This window comes from Lissotriton helveticus, chromosome 2_1, assembly GCF_964261635.1.
Source record: "Lissotriton helveticus chromosome 2_1, aLisHel1.1, whole genome shotgun sequence".
NCBI classification, from domain to species: Eukaryota; Metazoa; Chordata; class Amphibia; order Caudata; family Salamandridae; genus Lissotriton; species Lissotriton helveticus.
This window is the reverse complement of record NC_136059.1, coordinates 933,554,709-933,573,761: the sequence shown is the minus strand read 5'-3', so window position 1 is coordinate 933,573,761 and position 19,053 is coordinate 933,554,709. Positions and strand designations below refer to the sequence as shown.

The window sequence follows — 19,053 nt, the reverse complement described above, 5'->3', positions numbered from 1 at the left end:
ACAATACTAAGGATGGAACAATTAACTAAAGAATTCGGGGAAATCTCTGGATATTTTGTAAACACTACTAAAACTGAAGTGCTGGTTTGGAATTTAGATGGTTGGGAAGGCAGAGGGTGTGTGGAGATAAAATATCTAGTGATCAATATAGTTAAACAGATTAATTATATCCCAACCCGGAATCTAGTTAGCAGGGCCGGACTGGGAACCAAAACCGGCCCTGGCAAAGTGCTCGGCCAGCCCCCCTCCCCCGAGGGGTTGTGGGTGCTGCCAAGCTCTTTGTCAGGGCTGGTTTCGGCCGATTTTGTTACTGGGCTGATTTTACAGCTATGCTGCAAAAACGGCCCTGTAACAAAAACGGCCCCCAGGGGACCCAAACCGGCCCCCCACCCGTGTGGCACACCGGGGGATTGCCCGGTGCCCGCTACGGCCAGTCCGGCCCTGCTAGTTAGAGTGGTAAAAGACATGGACAGGGCCCAGACTAGATGGAAGAATCTCCTGCTTACTATTTATGGGAGGGTGATCTTGATGAAAATGTCTATCCTCCCTAAATTAACATACATATTCAACTGCATCCAGTTAAAATTCCCTAAAGAAATGATAAATAAAATACAAGGGAAAATAACTAGTTTCATCTGGGCCTCTCGCGGAATATGTCATGGAAAAAGCTAAGGAGGCAGCTCCAGGTGGGTGGCCTAGCCCTGCCGGATCTTAACTTATGTTGTATGGCATTCCAATTTAAAAAAATTCAAATGCTTATAGGGGACACTGATTCAACTACCTGCTCTATATTAGGGGAAATGACAAATGAGTTTGGGACAGCTTTTTGTGTACATTTGGGGCTCAGAATTATTTTTAAAAAGTAGTATTAAAGGCATCTTTGAATCTATGGTTTACAATGAGGAAGATGCTTAATGTAGGATACTTCTCGGAATTTACTCCTATCTGGGATTCCCCAGGGACACCGGAATGCCTAAAAGATGGTTTGACGTTACCATTTAAGGAAGCCGGGTTGATTAACTGGGGTGAACTACTATTCGAAGGCGAACTGGTTCCTTGGGAAGTATTGAAAGCCAAGATTGATAACAGACTATCTAAATTTAAATACATTTGTTAACGTCATGGCTTTCCACAATACCTCGTGAGACAGGGTCATTATGGGACTTCGAGAATGATATTCAGGATACTAGAGCAAAGAACAAAGAAGTCTCCAAGTGGTATACGATACTTTACCTGTTATTATTGACCAGATGATAGATATGTAAATATTGGACGGACTCTGTGCCCCCGCATCCTTCTGGTTGGGTGAAAGCGGCCAAGTGGACATGCAGAACAGCTATAGATGGTAATCTACTAAGGACTAGGGATTTTTGGCAGGTGTTTGCAGACTGGTTAAGCTAGGCATGCTGAAATGCCTGTCTCCTTCCGTTTCTTTTTTTTCCAGTCCTATGACTAAACCAGAACATGGTGGAGGCGTCTATCCTTCGGGACAAAAGAGCCTTCTTAAGGGTTTGGCTGAGAAAAGGCCATGGACCATACGATATAAGGGCGCCAGATAATGGTCCTTGACTTGTAAGATGCCATGCTGACATGAGGACAAAAAAGAAGTGAAAAGGAAAAAAAGGAAAAGAGAAGAAACCCCCCCCAGGAAAACAATATATGTTCTTAAAATGCTTAAAATGATATTTTTATCTCTGATATTACTGTCGACAATATTGTTGACATCCCAATAATTTTTGGGACTGATATTTAGTCCAAACCCCTCACATATGGAGTTAAATGAATCTGTATAAAGTTAGATCAGAGACCATATCACTCATATTGTAAATCAAGTAGTGCTCCAGACTGAATTGTAATGTTATCAACGTCAGTATATCCTACATGGGTGTACTCTTTGTTCATTTATTCATCCTCTTGCTAATTAGGCATGTTTAATGCATGGGATGCTGTAATCCCGTTCTGCTCAAGGCATACACTAAGTGGAGCTTCAGACACAGTCCATGAAATCACAATCAGGGGCTCAGACTGGGTGACAGAATAACATGACTCATGAACCCTAAGACACACTCTGCTTCTGTTGGGGCCGCAGGAGTTTCACTTTCTGTTTGAAGCTATAACCCAATGGTGGGAGTGGTGTGGCGCAGCGGCCAGAGCGGCTGACTCCGGAGTGCAGGCTTGTGGTTCGATTTCCGGCACCGGCTGCAGTTCATCTCAGCATCATGTGACTCTGGGCAACAGCTCACTTAGGGCTACATGCATCAAAGTAAGGAATTGTGATTCCTAAATTGCGATTTTTAAGGAATCGCAATTCCTTATGTATGTAGGATTCGCAAAAAAAATTGTGATTCCTACACATTCCTTAATTGTGACTCGCAAATTGCAATTCACAATTAAGGAGTGGCTTCCTATTCATTCCTATGGGCCTAGAGGCCCATAGAAATTAATGGGATTCCGTGCGCAATTAGGTACTCGCAAATTGCACATGCAATTTGAAGGGTGCATGGGGACCAAAAGGCCACCCTGATGCACCCCCTAAAAAAGATAGGTATGCAGATGTGGTGAACACATATGCCCTAAGGGCATGTACGTGCACCACAATGCACTTTGAAAAATGCAGTTTTCAAAGGAATTGCAAATTACCATCAACTTGAAGTTGATGGTAATTTGTGATTCCAAAATGCAAAAATGCAATTTGCAAATGCATGAAGCATTGAATTTAGGGAATCCCAATTTGAGATTCCCTAACTGTATGCGCAATTAAGGTAATTGCAAAAAAAAGCGATTTTCTTAATTGTGAATTGCAAAAAAGGTACATGCATCTGAAATGGCCATTTTGCGATCGTAAACTGCCAAATTTTGCTGTTTACAATCGCAAAATGGTGTGATGCATGTGCCCATTAATCTTCCCGATGACTCCAGTGCCTGGATACCATTAGGGGTGATAAGTCGCACTTTACAAATCTGGAATTATTATCATTGATTATTGCAGGGACTCTTACTGTGTTTCTCCATATTCAGCTCAAAAATATTGTTTTGGTCAATAAGGCACCGTAGATTGATCTATTATTTTAAATTGCTGCAATCATTTTCCTTTTAGCTGTTTTGGCTTGAAAGTCAATATTGTCTTCCATTTTCACTTCAACTTAGATGACTAGCCTTTTAGAAAAAAAGAAAATAATTTTCCACATTACATTTAGCTAAATGGTCGAAACCGTTTGATTAAAAAAAGGTCTCTTCAGGTTTTAAATGTAAGCCCCATAGTTGCCGGGGGCACCATGTCATCTGTGGCACCTTCAATCACGTCTGCTCAGCTCTGTGTGCACTGGAACATTAAGTTTTTCCTTTGTCATTAAGTATGATTTTTAAAATACCCACTTTGAAATGAATTGCTTGCAAAAAATACAGGACTAGCTATCGGTTTCACTCACATTGAGTTATTTGGGAGCTACAAATCACCATCTACAAGTTTTGTGGGAGTTCAATCTTTCATTCACATCATGTATACAAACAAACATTGACAATGCCTGATGTTTTGGCTCTTTGAAAGAGAATACGTTTTTACTAATCTGTTTTAACGCACTGCAGATGCAGGGGCATACCTTAGTCAGTGAGATTCAGATTCAGGTGTGTAAATCTTAAATTTCCCAATAAAGAAAGCAGCGAGTTCCAGGGTGAATGGGTGAGATGACCATGGTTCAGGATAGCCTGTTCCCATAAGGTGTGGGGTTAGTGTTGATTTTCATAAGGTGGCCTATGTGGCTTATTTAGAGTGTGGCATACAGGTACTTTATTACAATGGTGATGAAGTACCCTGTCTGTCTAGTTCAAGTTCCATCCACTCGATTCTGAATCAGGCACACAGTACGTTTTATGCGGATGGAGTAAAAGGTACTCCGTTGGTGTAAAACTTCCTCCGATGGACCGACAGAGTAGTGGCCTTTAAAGGAAAGCCAACTGACCAAATTTAGAATGGAGGGTTGTATCTTTTTTTTTTTTAACTGTCTTTCGCCGCAAGGTCGATTGTGGTGGAGAGGGACAGAAAAAAAGAAAAAATGACCCCCAAATCATGGAAACTTCCATGATATGGGGGGTCATTCTTTTTTTCTCTTTACACAACAAACGTTTCCACTTATAGGTTTGTTTTTAAAAATAAAAACATTTGGAAAACTTTTACTACATTAGCAGGAACCAACCACGGGGCCAGCAGACATCTCTAAATTTGGTGTGTACAGCAAAAGCAGGGTGGCAGATGCAAAGTCCTCCACCACTCTGTCTGGCCATTACTCAGTCTTCCAGACCCATTCATGCCCACTCCCCTGCTACTCTCATAACCCAACCACACCTGCCACTTACTCCCATCTCTCCCTTGCTGCTGTCACTGAATCCTGATGTCGCTCTTTGTAACATTCTTTGTTTCCATTATGTGCCCATCACTGCTGCTTAACTTCAAAGGTACAGGTAAAATGATTTTCCATAGCAGGCTACGTAGGTGCATTTGTCCTATTCATTTAGGAAGGATTAGAGCCCGACGTTCTGCTAACCAATTGACAATCTGATCAGGGAACTCCTTTCATCAAAGGACCTGTGCACTCTTCTAGGCTGTCACATAGTCCTTCTATCTTTCATCATCTGCTTGGCCGAGGGTGCATGAGGCCCTGTTGTGGTGTGCTTAGGCTGCTGCTTCTGACTATATTGCTGTGTCTTGATCTACTACTGCAGTAGTGTCTTCACATTGTGGATGCTTGGCACAAAAAGTAAACAAAGATTACTTCTTGAAACTGCTTCCAACCTTTCACCAACAAGTCCACTAAACCTATATCTGGAGATAACTTTGCACACGTTAGGACCAATCGTCCTTGCTTATAGCAATGGTCAGCCCAGAACAATCTTTTGGCAAAGGACGGATTTGTGATTGGTTCAGCTACTCCCTGCTATGTTGTCCATTCTATAGCACTGCAAATGCACTGCCCAAGAGGCACCAAAGTGCTGCTAGGCCAGAACATAACACGCTTCATGTTGTAATCAGACACTTACACAAGCAGGCCATTTGTTTGAATGTGTGTGTGGTATGTGTGTGTGCGTGTGTGACTCCTAAATGCATTCAAGACAAGAGCTTAAAGTACATCAGTGCCTGATGGCAGTCACAATAGAGGTGCAGTGTATGAATTATTGATGCCTGTCTGAGTAGTGAAGTAGCAATGCGTGTTGGAGGGCAGGGTGACCATGCCTTTTAAGAGCTCTGTGACTATGCTTTTGAATACTGGAAATGAAAACTGAAGGCACTGTGAGAGCTCTGTAGAAGTCTCAGTAGTGGGATACTAGAGGGACAGTGGCTCTATGTGCAGGTCAGTTCAGACGTATATTTCGAGAGCCCTGTGAAAGTGTCAGTATAAGGACATCACTTCATGGTGTACATCCATCTGGAGGCGTGGTGAGATCACTGTTAATATCTGAATACTAGGATATCAGAACATGATGCCAGCCAAGTAGAAGGGGTATTGTAAGAGTATTGTAAGAGTTCTGGTGGCATTCCACTGCAGACAGAGGTGCATTGTGAGAATTTTGTGGGCGTTTCATTACTTGTAGACCAGAGCATAATTATCGTAGGACTAGAGGTGCATTTTATAAGCTTTGTACATATATCAGTACTAGTATTGTTGTGTATAACAGGTCAATATTGACATGTATTTCAGACCCCTTAGGATGTCTCAGGCCTGGGATAGGAGCAATTGCAAGATGCAAGCAAGAGAGATGAATGTCACAGTAATGGGATATGAGTGCATGTTGCAGATCAGAAAAAAATTGGGTAAGATACTCCCCTGGTTTCAGTGCCAAGGTTTGCAGCCCAGCCTGTTAATGTTCCTCTCCTTTGACATATTTTGAGGTTGGTCAAAAGCATTGGAATCACACATGCAGTTCTGCCATCTCAATGCACCTTCAAAGTGACAGACACTGTTTTGATGTTGAGATACAGGCACATTGACCTAGGGAAATTCAATCCGATAGGCACGAGTAAGCAGTGGTGCTTTCTTTACCAGGATGGAAATTTTCAATACTTAGGGTGAGAAAGAAACTAGAGGGAAAAGTCTGCATCCAAAAGGGCCATTTCAAGACAAATATTTCTGAGGGCAAACGCAAAAATTTACCTCTCTCCATCTCCTTATTTTCTTTACATTTTTAAACTTCTTGGTCCTATCACCCACTTCCTCTCTCTCCCTCTCCCTCTCTCTCTCTCTCGCTCTCTTTTTCTCTCAATCTCTTGAGCCACCCCTCGGCTTTCATTTCTTCTCTTTTCTCATCTGTCCTTTCCATAAAAAAGTCAGTTTTCGTCCTCTTCTCTTACCTTCCTCTCCCTCTCACCTGTTTCTCACAACTGCCTCGCTATGACCCTCCTCTCCCCTACCCTGCTCTCTCACTCTTTCTAATGTTTCTCCTTTTTCCTTCATCTCAGTCTCATGTAACTCATATTTTATCTTTTTTATCTCCCCTACTTCTATCTACCCCTCCATCGGCAAGGCCGGTGAAAAGATTTCACCATCCCAGGTGAAGGAACAATATGAAATTCTCTTCTGTTGACACCTTAATTATCAACCTGGTACTTGCTTCTGTGCTATTTTACACATCAACTTCTTTCAACCTCCTCTTCGCTCTTTTAAACACCTGTCCATTCCTCCACCTTCCTCTTCTCTCAAACATGCTTCCAGTACTAACATTTGAAACTCTTCTTCAGTATTTCATATCCTCATTTTTCAATTTTCTATCTTACAGCCTCTTCCTGTTCACGTGTCTCTCAATCTTCATGCACCCAGCTCTGCTTCCCTCTCTCTTTGTAACTTTTCTACAGCTCACCTATTGCACACATTACCCTTCCTCACTTGTTTCTCATCATTTTCTGTTGTAACCCCCACTATAATGAATACCTATCACACCTCAAGGGTTTCACATTCTTTTTACACCCCTCTACAACACTCGCACTCAGTCATGCATCTTCCTATACCTTGCCGCGTCTAACACACACTCAAAACCACCTGTCTCATTAAAAGTCTTCACTAAAGTAGCCTCACACATCCTTCATCCCCAAACCGCCACCTACATAATCTTGTCGTACAGATTCCTCTCCACATCCACTGAAGACAAAGATACACAAAGATTTACACACATGCTTATGGTGGCTGTGTGTCTTGTACTGGCAATCACCAGTATAAGTGTTAACAATAACTTGTCAAACTTGCACCAGTGAAAATAAAGATGTGCTCTACAGTGAAGCAATAGCAACGACAGGCCCATTTTACTAACCTTGTACAGAAATGTAGTAGACTGTTTCACTGCTTTATATATCTTTATGAACAAGAACCATCTTAAAGATGTGGGGTAATTTAGAAACCACCAAACTTTATTGACTCCTTACTTTCTATTGTGTCCTATAGAACTGTAACTTTAGTTCATTTGGAGCAGTCAAGCCTTCTCCTTGGTAGCAATGCACAGGTTAGACACATAGCTACCAAGCAAAAAAGTTTAGAATATGCTTGCTCGCAGCACACAATGCACACCTGTACAGATTGGTGACAGCCGCCACCTGCCAGTTGGGACTCTGCGTTCCTTGACCATTAATGTCAAACTTTGTAAATCGTCATGAATGTGTTTTACATTTTTTTTAAAACGTGTGCAGGTTCTCACGATGGGACATTCAGAAAATAGTGCTTTCAATAAAGTAACACTTCCTCTGTTGTTTTTTTAACATTTCAGAATTAAGCAGGAATGGAGTTTCATGTTGGAGTGCAGGCGAAAAGGTATTCCCCAGTCTGTTTACCTTAATAATGGATTTGTTGACACTGGGCTAAGACTCTTGGAGAAACTCGAAGAGAGATCTCATCTTATCAAGAAATTTGATTCTCTAGAGGATTTAAGAAAAGGAAAGGATACATTTATTTTTGAGATCTATGGAGAGCACTGGAAGGTAAGTCAGTTATTGCTTTGTTCACGCAATCCTACTGTAAATAGAAGAAAACAGATACAAACACGTTTCAGTGTAATCCACGTTGGCACTGTTGTTGCCAATGTGTCTTAACACTACTTATTTATTTTTGTATCCAAATGTTTTGTAAAGCACCAGCACTTAACCTTTGGACACTTTGCTTCACCTGGAGGTCAGGTCTTTAATAAGGCTGCTAATCTAGAGTTGCAGAGGTGTGTTATAGGTCAACATCTTAAAGGGCTGGCTCACCAGCCATCGGATGAAGTTGGTAACCTATAGTTGCAATGTCTTGAATCAAGTAAATGTCTTCAAGGTGTAGCACTTCTGGCCTCAGCTAGGGTTAGAAGCAAGGGTTTGTGTTCACCCTGTCCATTCAAAGGGGCAGTAGAGGACCGGGAGCTGAAAGGATGGTTGTTAAAAGACTTCCTGAAAAGTTCCATCCTCGTTGATGTATTCTATCACTTAGTTGGGAGGCCATTATTTCCATGGCTTCTCTCTTGTGCCTCTTGAGAATGACAATGCTCGACCTTAGCTGAGGATGAATCTGCAATGGGAGACCAGGTCTCTAAGGAATAAATATGAAGTTGATGGTTTGCTCCACTGGTGGCCAGAGAAGATAATTTCGAGCAGGTGAGGTGTGATCGGACTCCTTTAGACCCAAGAAGAGCTTGCCTATTTCATATTGAAAAGCGTGGAGCTTTAACTCTCTTGCATTTCTGACACTCTGGACAGATTGCATTACAGTGGTCCAGCCGGCATAATGTCAACCTGCAAATGGGTGAGGAAGACCCTTCTCAAATTCATAAACTGAAGGTTGTTCTCTTTGTGCCAGCTGTGATCTGAATAAACAGAATCATTAATGTGAAAATGCTCATTGAAAAGATGTGTCTCTGTATATGACGCAAAGATCCTAATGTTTTCTGTTATTTTCATGATCGGAAGCAGTAATTAGCAATATGTGAAGTATCCGAAGATACCATTTCGATGTATAATTGGCTCGTAATTGCATTGTACTAGGTTCAAACGTTGACAGAACTGGAATTCGTGAACGAGCTACTTGGTTATAGATATGGAAAATGTTTTTTAAATTTGATGAGCAAACCAGCTTCAGTGAACTTCCAATTAATTGCCTTTGGCATTTTGTATCATGACTGGTAAAGTTGAAAATAACTAATAAGAAACATTTTATGAGGTGTCAGAGACTCTTCCCTTGCTCTGTGGTGAACTAGATTAACTCTGCCCTTGCTCTGTGGTGGACTCGATTGACCTGGTCTGCTCTCTCGCCATTGTACATATGTTATGTTCTTTGTTTACTAACAACATATGTGTTAATCAATATGTGTGAAATATCTAGTCTGCAATATCGTTCTGTAATTGCATATATTTTACTTGGAAAATATGCCCAATGGCCTTATCTGCCTGTGAGCAGAAAACAATCCAAATGGTGACTACAAAAACCTCTGTTCTCGGCTCCAGTGACACAAATATGGCAACAAAGCCCCTGTAAAACAAATGCCTAATGGTATTACAATTACATGTTTACTAGAAGACATAAATATGCATTACATACATTCTCACTCTGGATCAATACTAAGGCGATTCGCTTGAATAAAATGTAGGACATTTGGAAAGACAGACAAAGGAATGTGGACTAAGGGAAGCTGGGATGGATACATTTCAACATATGTCTATTAAAAACATATCCTCAATATATTATAGGTTTTAAAAACCATAATGCAGATTGTAAAAGTACATTTTAATGTTTAATCATAAACATTCAAGCATGTACGTCAGGTGTTGTTGAATTCCCTCATTAAGTTTTAATTCACATACAAAATCTGTTAAACATTTGGAAACTTTGTTAGATCTGTATTCCAGGCCTCCAACTTTAGAACATTCTTTCTATTCTAGCAGGTAAAATCAGCTTGGTTTGCTCTACAATAACTTTTAAAATCCATTTTTTACATCCTGTTTTATTAATTTTATATACCTTTTCCTACCAGCAGATGTTCATTGCAAGCACTGGGTGATTTACAGCGCTAGCAACTTCTCTCTTCCTTGAATTTGAGTTTTTTTCTTTTTCAGTATTGTCTGATACTGACCAAATCAACTAGCGTATAATACTTTGGCGAATACGATTTATTTAAAGGCTGGAGATTAATTTGTTGTTGTATGCAAGTCATTTCTTCCAAATTGTGTAGGTAATGTTGGATTAAATGTGGTCTTTTCACTCCTGCTACCTTTGCACAACAACATGACAAACGCTGATCATTTTTCAGAAGCCCGCTAATGTAAAATTGATAATGTTTTGCATATTTACTATTTTGATTAATGGATAAGAAGGGAGGGTTTTGAGGTCCTTGTTTTATTAATAGGTCTTAAAGGTCAAGAGCACTGATCTTGATGTAAATGTATGTGTCTTGTAAAGCGCACTGCTGCCCTGAGGCGCCATGGCGCTGTAGACCGCTGGGGAACCCGTCCTGGCTATCCCTGTGAGATGGTCCCTACTGGGTATCTCCAAGGTGAAACCAGGCATCCCCGGCGAATGTGGGGGGCCGTTGTAGAGATGAGGCAAGCTAATGCCCAGAGTTGCCGAGTGTGATCCCTGGTTAGAGTAGGCACCGAGGCGAGAATTATCGAGTCCGCTGACCCTGGTCCATGACCCTGCCGCGTCGGGAATTGAACCCTGGTCCCGGGCCGTTCTCTGCTTCCGGGTCTGCCGCCTCTAACCAGTGAGCCACAACACTATCCTCACAACAAAGAGGGATATGAAACTAATCATTTTATGGCTTAATGCTAGCCTGAGAACGGAGCTAACAAGTGAATAAAGATATAGAATATACGGAGTTATGTTGCATGGTATGTTTCTTTTCTGAATTCAAGGTGAAATCTAAGGAAATTAAAATAAATATATAATAGCATGCAGCGAATCAAAGTCTCAGTTGAGTGTTAGGTATATGCTGTCTTGCAAAATGTCTGATGGAGTTTACAATATGAATAACAATTGTATATTGCATTCTCCTGGTGAAGATAATAGGTTAATGCAAGTAGGCGTGAATTACAAAAACTGCCCTAGTGGTAATCTTTTGAACTAAAGTTCCATTTAGCACCATATTATTATAAATGTGTTATATTTGATCCTTTAAGCAGACAAATAGCTAACAGTGATTTTTGAAGCCACAAAAGAGCAGTGAGCACTGCATAAGGGAAACAAGTAAACTAGCACATCCTTGCAATAGCTAACACAATGCAAATGTACACCTCAGTTAAAATTTGCAAGACTCAGCCAGTGTAGCTAATCTGACAAAAAGTGATCAATGCTAGGAAGGACCAGCAAAAGCATATTTTTGGTCTCACCTTTGTTGTAGTTTCCGATATTGAAAATGATTAAATATTGCATTTAATTGGAGACAGCCAGTTGATTTTCATGTTCTGTCTTATTTAGGGTCTTTTTTTAGCATCAAAAGACATGTATTTATCAATGATAGGGAAAATAATATATCATAATGTAATCGTTTGGATACCATAGCTGATGGTGGCTACATACCCAAAGTTTCTCTAATATATAAGATCTTTAATTATTTAAATTTCTTTAGAATTTATCATCAATAAAATTTATGTTGGGAAACAGATAGATACATTTCTAGATCTACTTAGTTTTGGGATCCAATTTATGCTAAATTAATAAAGACTTCTACAACTTCATTTTATATCTGTAACATATTAGTTCTACCTCCAGCTAAACTACATTCGATTTCAGTATCTCATTAGAAGACTTGTTTGCCTTCTAATGAGATACTGAAATCGATAGTTTGGCCGTGTGAGCTGGTGTTCCTCCTCCTCGCAGGGGATCTCACCCGGGTGGCGTCAGTTTCCCAGGCGGTCAGTGCTTTGCAGCTCTGCTCTGACTACGAGACGAGAGAAATCCTCCCGGCAAGTTTCCCCGACAAGCGAAAGAGTATTATGCAAAGGGTTATCCTTTGCTTAGCGGACCTGCTCCTGCTTCTAAAAACACAAATGGCAAAGGCACCCTCAAGACTGTACCTGCGCTCTTCAATCAGGTAAAGCCTAAAAATGGTGGGGGAGTTGCTGGTCCTTCCTCGGAGGGCGGAAGGAAAAGCACAGAGGGAGTGAAAGAGGGTCCATCTGAGCTTCTGGCATCAGCTTCTGTGACTTAGGCACTGCCTCCCCCCAGAGAGAATGGTTAAGACTGTGGGAGAAGAGCATTCGGGGCAAATGACTGAAAGTGGAAGTTCTGTTGGGGACAAATCATCTAAGGGCATTCTGGGAAATGTAGTCCCAGCTAATGCTGAAATCAATGCTGAAGGGGCTGTAGTTGCTGGGGGCCATATGAGTGTACGCCCATCTGTCCCTCTCTCTACATCAGCCGCTGATTCAAGGGCCATTCAGACTATTGATGTTACCAGTCAGCTTTTTAAGGAGGTCGAAGCGGAAAAATTATTTTCACTCTCAGAGCATACAGGATCGTCTTTGGAAGGGGATGACCCCAACTGGACTGATGATGATAGCGAAAATGGAGATTGGCGGCAGAATGACATTTTGAATAATGGTTTGGTCCCTCGGCATCCAAGGACAGTTCGGAAGGGGGGGGGTCAGGCATCATGTGACATGGAGAGAGAGGACCCAGAGGTACATGGGTTCTCTTTTACGGATACTTCACTAGTTAATGGTGGCGATTCTGCAGATGGCAATGCACTAGTCGAAATCTCTAAGAAGTCTCAAGATTCGGAATTGCCGCCTGCAGAGATTACGCTGTCAATTATTTATCAAACAAGGATGGCGCATCGAGAGGAAGCGCGCCAGGACAGCGCTCGCACCCAGGGGGTGTGTCGAAGAGTTCAGAACTCGGTCCGGAGAGTGGCAAAAACATGCTCTGAAATTGCAGTGAGAATTACTGAGGCAGAGGAAAGGATCTCTAGTCTCGAGGATGCCTTTGCTGCACAAAAGAGTGCAAATGACTTGAGTGGGGCACAGAAGGAGGACATCATTTGGAAATTGACTGATTTAGAAAATAGATTGAGAAGGAACAATCTTAGAATTTTAGGGGTGCCAGAAGGATGCGAAGGGGATGATATGAGGCAATTTGTAGTGGAGCTTTTTAAAGAAGCATTCCCGGAAATTGTAGAGTGGGACTGGCAGGTGGAGGTTCTGCGCGCCCATAGATTCCCCTTCAAACAACGGCAAAAGACAGGGGATAAACCCTGGGCGATTTTGATTTGCCTTAACAATTTTTAAGCAAGGGAAAAGCTTTATGATTTTGCGCGGCCGGATAGGAAAAGGCGCGGCAAGGGCTGTGATTTTTTTGTTCGGCCTGATTTTTGCCCAGCGACAGTGGAACGGAGGTGGCAGCTCCGTCAGCTGATCACTCCCTTTCAGGCGAAAGGGGCACAGGCTGTTCTGCTCTTTCCCTCAAAATTAAAAGTTATTCTGCATGGCCAAACAACATTTTTTTCTTCTAAAATTCAGGCGAAGGAGTTCCTTTCTTCAATTTAAAAGAAAATGTGTCTTTCTCTATGTGGCATATTGGGGGCTACCGCTCTGGGGTTGACTGACTCCTATTGTTAGGGTAAAGTGGGGGGGCTTAGTGGCAGGATAAGGTAGGGTAGGGGGGTAATTATGTATATGTTTTTGAATTCAATTATATTTTTATATTGTTTTTTCATGATTATTTTAGGTTAGCAACTCTGCCTGCAGTCCTCCTGCTGTCTTGTTTTGGCTGTTGATATAGGGTGAAGTAACCTGTGGGGAAGCAAGACCAGCTCTATCCATCACAAGGACATTTGTCCTGTTGCCACTTAAGGGTGTTGTAAGGGATGGGGGTTTAAAGGGGGGTGGGTGGGCTGTGCAGGGGTGGGATGGGGTTGGGAGAGTGGGTGGTGTAGGGGGGTGTGAGGTAGGTTTAACACCAAGAAGGTCTGAGAATTATATTGCAGAATTGGCATTAAAGTGTGTTCATATGATTTCATGCATGTATTTCGGTACATTACCAAGGCTGAGGAAGGCTTATTCCTGGCTGATTTTGGTATACTTAGATGGGGCAGGATAAACTTGCTATAGGCACATGGAACGTCTGTGGTCTCAATGATGCTAAGAAGCGAGCTCTGTTTTCTAAAATTGTACATATTATGCGGGTAGACATAATATGTATACAGGAGACGCATGTACCATGGGGGAAGCGGGAGTGTCTCAGGCTGCCGGGTTTTGAGGTTGTAGTATGCTCTAAACAGTCCTCAATGATTAGAGGAGTCGCTATATTTATGAAGCGGGCGGTCGTGTCCTGCAAAAGGATTCTCGGGGATAGGATGGGCAGGTGGGCCATAGCGGAACTATTTATAGGCGGCAAATCACTAACAGTCTGCACTGTCTATGGCTCGAATTTAGACGATCCTGAGGTGGTCAAATATCTAATTGGCGGCCTGGCCTAGCCCACTCTTTTTGTGCGGTGATATGAATATTAATACTCTAAGTGACTTTAACCTTGCAAGAGATTCAAATTATGTGGGTAGAAAGCCAAAAGTATTCAAAGCACTTCAGGCCCTTCTTCAGGAACATGGTGTTATAGATTTATGGCTTTTGCATAATAAAATGGAAGATGGCTTTACGCATTATTCGATCCCCCACAATAAAAATGTTAGGTGAGATTATGTTTTTCTTTCAGAGCAGGTGGCAGCTGTCTCGTCTATTATCTGTTCGCCACGGATCCTTTCAGATCATAATCCATTGATTGCTGAATGTCCGTGGCCGCGAATTAGGAGACCTCCAAGGGAGTGGACATTCGAGAGGAAATTATTATTAGAAGAGGCGTACTGTGCACATATTAAAAAATGGGTAGTCGAATTCCTAAATATTAATAGGGGCTCGGCAACAGATCAGATAGTATGGGATACTTTGAAAGCGGGACTGCGGGGTGAGACCAAAAGCTTTTCCTCTTATAGGTGGAATTTAGAGCAAGAGCGGACTAATATTCGGGTGAAAGAGTTAAGGGATGCAGAAATTGAACTTGCCTTAAAAATTAAGCACGGGCACGATACAGAGTCCAGTCAACAGGAAGTAGCAATTTTGAAAGCTCGATTGGTGGAGTCTTTTGGTCAGGATCTGGCCTTGAAGTATTTACAATATCGCACAGAGATGTTCGAGTTCGGGGAGAACTCGGGTAGGGTTCTTGCTAAGAGACTCCATCAGCGAAGTGTACAGAGTCGGGTTACAAAAATTCAAGACAATGGGGAATAGTACGTTACACCCAGGCGGCGGTTAACAAAGTGTTTTTGGACTATTATTCTACTTTATATAGAGAAGATACCTCCAGATTAGATAAAGAGATGGCTGCGGAGGACTTTTTAGCCGACATTGATACTTCCAATGTCTCTCAGGAGCAGGCCGAATTTCTGGCAGCTCCTATCCAATGGGACGAGGTGGAGCTTGCGCTAAAATCTCTGGCCAGTGGTAAGGCTTGTGGCCCAGATGCAATTCCGCTGGAGTTTTACAAGGTATCTTTAGCGGAGATCCGACAGGTTTTTCTCGAGGTACTTAGAGCAGCCCAGAGGGGCATAGTACCCGAATCATGGCAAGATAAAATTATAGTGCTGTTTAAAAAAAGGGTAAACCCGAGCTACTTTCGTCTTCTTTTCGGCCGATCTCACTAATAAATAGTGACTCTAAAATTTACTCAAAAATTATGGCGGCCCGGCTAGCCCAAGTGATTACCCCATTGGTTTCTGTGTACCAGCACGGATTTATTCCGGGTCGGGATACTCCGGACCATGTCAGGCGTCCTATCGCATTATTGGACTGGGCTCATGTCACAAACTCTCCCTTCGGTTTGATCCTGTTGGATGCCGAGAAGGCGTTCAACAGGGTCTCCTGGGGGTTTTTGTGGGCCGTACTCTAGTGGAAGGGATTTCCTGTAGAATTTAGGCAGGCGATTTGTGAGATGTATTCCTCTCCAAGAGCCGTACTTCGTATCTCCGGTCAACAGACTAGCTTCTTCCCCATCACTAGGGGTACGCGGCAGGGGTGTCCCTGCTCACCCCTGCTGTTTGCCCTTTATATCGACCCATTTTTGTCCAAAATAGAGGCTAATCAGAGCATAGCACCGATAAGAGCTGGTAATACCCTGTATAATTTGCTAGCTTATGCAGATGACATAGTTGTCATAACATCGGATGTTCCATCTGCATTTAGGGCACTTAAGGACTTAGCGGGGCAATTCGGGGCAGTCTCGGGTTACAAGCTAAATGTCTTGAAGACACAGGTGGTTCGGACGCCCGGTATGCCATTGTCAGATGCCCCAGTGGTTACAGAAGCCACGTACTTAGGGGTGCGTATAAGCTCTGTAGTGGATAGTATTCCGGATTTAAATATTCTGCCGGTGATAGATGCGGTGGATACTAAATTAGAGCGTCTTGACAACTTGCATCTCTCTTTATATGGACGTTGTAGCGTACTTAAAATGTTAGTGCTTCCCAAGTTCTTATATTTATTTAGGACTATTCCTTTATTATTTTCCCAAAGTAGTTTGAATAAGGCAGACAGGGTTTGCCATAGGTTTTTGTGGGGCTATAGGCGTTCGCGCAGGTCAGCTAAGTGGATGTGCCTTCCCCGAGATCGGGGGGGGCTGGTCTGTTCCTAATTTGGTTATTTATATTTGGGCAGCAATGTTACAATCAATAGGAGTGTTAATACTTGGAGACAAAGCGACTGTACCAACATGTAATCGCCCAACTATTTTCGAGACAGGTCTGGGTGTTGCGGCTAAGGGTATTTTGGTGGAGGTGTTGGAGCCCAGTTACTATAAAAGAACTTGATTTAAAGTTATTATTGCCGCATTTACAATTTGGCAGAAAATAAGGCGGAAATTAGCTATTCCAAGTCTTAATTTGTATACGCCTTTCAAAGCTGCCTGATTATTTTCAGGCATTTTTCAAGACTATACTATGCATAGATGGCAAAGGCAGGGGGTTCATGTGTTAGGTGATTTGGTGGGTGACGGAGAAGTTTTATCCTACAGTGACATTAAGGATAAATTTCAGTTATCACCACGGGATTTTTTTAAGTATTTATAGATCCAAAGTTTTATTTATAAACATTTGAAGGATACATCATGTACGTTGGATAAAGTACCACTTTTTGAATTGATTAAAAAAAGAAGTAGAATAGGAATGCTGTATCAATATATATTGTCGGTTTTTCCGGACGACTTGACAGCCCAAAGCACTAAGTGGGAAGGGAAACTGGGAAAGACAGGTATTGATTTAACACCAGTGTTAGAACTCGCCAGTCAGGTCATTGTGTCAGGATCACTTAGAACCCAAAGCTATATGGCAATGCTGGATTTATATTATACACCCGCTAAAATCGTAAAATGGGGTAGTAGAAAGGGTGATTTTGTGCACGGTGCGGGCTGCTTGCAGCTGATATAATTCATAGGTTTCATTCCTGTCCATCCCTTAGTGGGTTTTTAGAAGACATTGAGCGTTTCATTAATACTTTACTTAAAATTAGTTGCACTTTGACTCTAGCACTAGTGATATTCGGGTTTGATGTCTGTAACAATGTAGTAGGTAGGAACTCGCGACATGAATCAGCCCTCATATTCATAGCCATGTCACAAGTCCGCCTGTGCATAACGTCTCAATGGCTGTCCCCGGAAGCTCCTACCTTCCTGAACTGGCGAGCTAGATTGTTAGTTATTCACAGGCTCAAATTTTCTTCTTTTTCTTGTAAAGGGGGGAGGATGCGACAATTGGCATCAAAGATTTGGGCACCGGTTTTAGAATGGGTTATTTAAAAAGAGCCATAACACTGGTGTATGTTTTGTTTTTTCCTTTTTCTCTTCGCTTATTTCTAATATCAGTGAATGTTCAATTTAATGTATGTTGCAATGTATGTATATTGAAAAATCTTTTTTTTTGCTTCAAAAACCAATTCTGCAATGTAAGATTTAATTTTCATTGTTAATTATATTCTCAAAAAAAAAAAAAAAAAGAAGATTTGTTTGCCTTGTATGTCCATGATTGCTAATTTAATACGTTATTTTCTTGTAAATACATGCATTTATTTTGGGAACTGGTCTGGTCTAAAATTATTGTAGCCTTTAATCCAAAAATATGTTTTTCTTTATAACTATATATTTATTTTCTATTACCCCTGACCCACGCTTACCAAACCCCCAATTCCCATTCCGCAAGTGAAGTGGAAATGCCTCTCCATCCTATTAAACGTTGGGACTGTGGGAGGCGTTAAGTTTAATAGAGCCCACCATTTTCAACCAATCCATACCTCTGTCTATTAGCCATGAAACGAGCTTGTACCGCCTACAATTCATGAGTCGTGGTCAGGGATGCTGACCACATAGAAGCCTCAAAGGATTACAAGAGTCACAAATCATGCTTTTTGAACTGCCTGATTTTGGACTTTTGCTGAGAGTGAGTGTTTCTAACTAAGTTTCACTTACTGTTAAAATGGATTGAGAGTGATAGCTACTAGTGTCTGCCTTTTAATGCAAGTTGCACTGCTTTGCAGCTGGGGTAAGAGGTTCTGAGTTGAAAGCATATTAAAAAATGTACACACACACACGTTCACGTATGTGGGCTGATGAGCTGGACTAGTGTCCCACTCAGCCCGATATCTGTGCACAAGTAGGCTGTCGCAGAATAGACCCTTATGGATTGGTGCTAATGTGGGTGCACATTCATAGTGACATTTTGTAAGGATTCACTGAAAAGGGTGGGTGTTTTACTGTATTAGACATTATGTGTGAAATCTGTACCAAATTACAGTGTGGCCATAGTTAGGCCCAGAGATTCATGAGACAAACCAGCCATATGGTGTTACAGTTGTCTTATATGCACTCCTGAAAATTCATGATATATCATATTTATCTGTCTCAGTTCCTAATTAGATTTTTGGCTTTTGTTTCCCTTGTTGGGCCAACTTAATTACTCTCCAGGCCAGTGAGAGGATCACAGGACACTGCACACAATAGGGCCATTTACCAGTGTTTGGGCCTGAAAGGGTGGGGACGGAATCTTCACACACTAATTACTTTTACACTGCAC

The 19,053-nt window shown here is 41.8% G+C and overlaps 1 protein-coding gene across 1 annotated transcript in view; it reads left to right on the top strand.

The window, feature by feature from the left end:
• Positions 1 to 19,053, top strand: part of LRRC2 (leucine rich repeat containing 2) — an 878,803-nt gene that overhangs the window by 221,916 nt on the left and 637,834 nt on the right. The window contains exon 3 of the mRNA XM_078677386.1: positions 7,747 to 7,957. Within this exon, the coding sequence (XP_078533512.1) occupies positions 7,747 to 7,957 (211 nt within the window). The remainder of the gene's footprint in view (positions 1 to 7,746; positions 7,958 to 19,053) is intronic.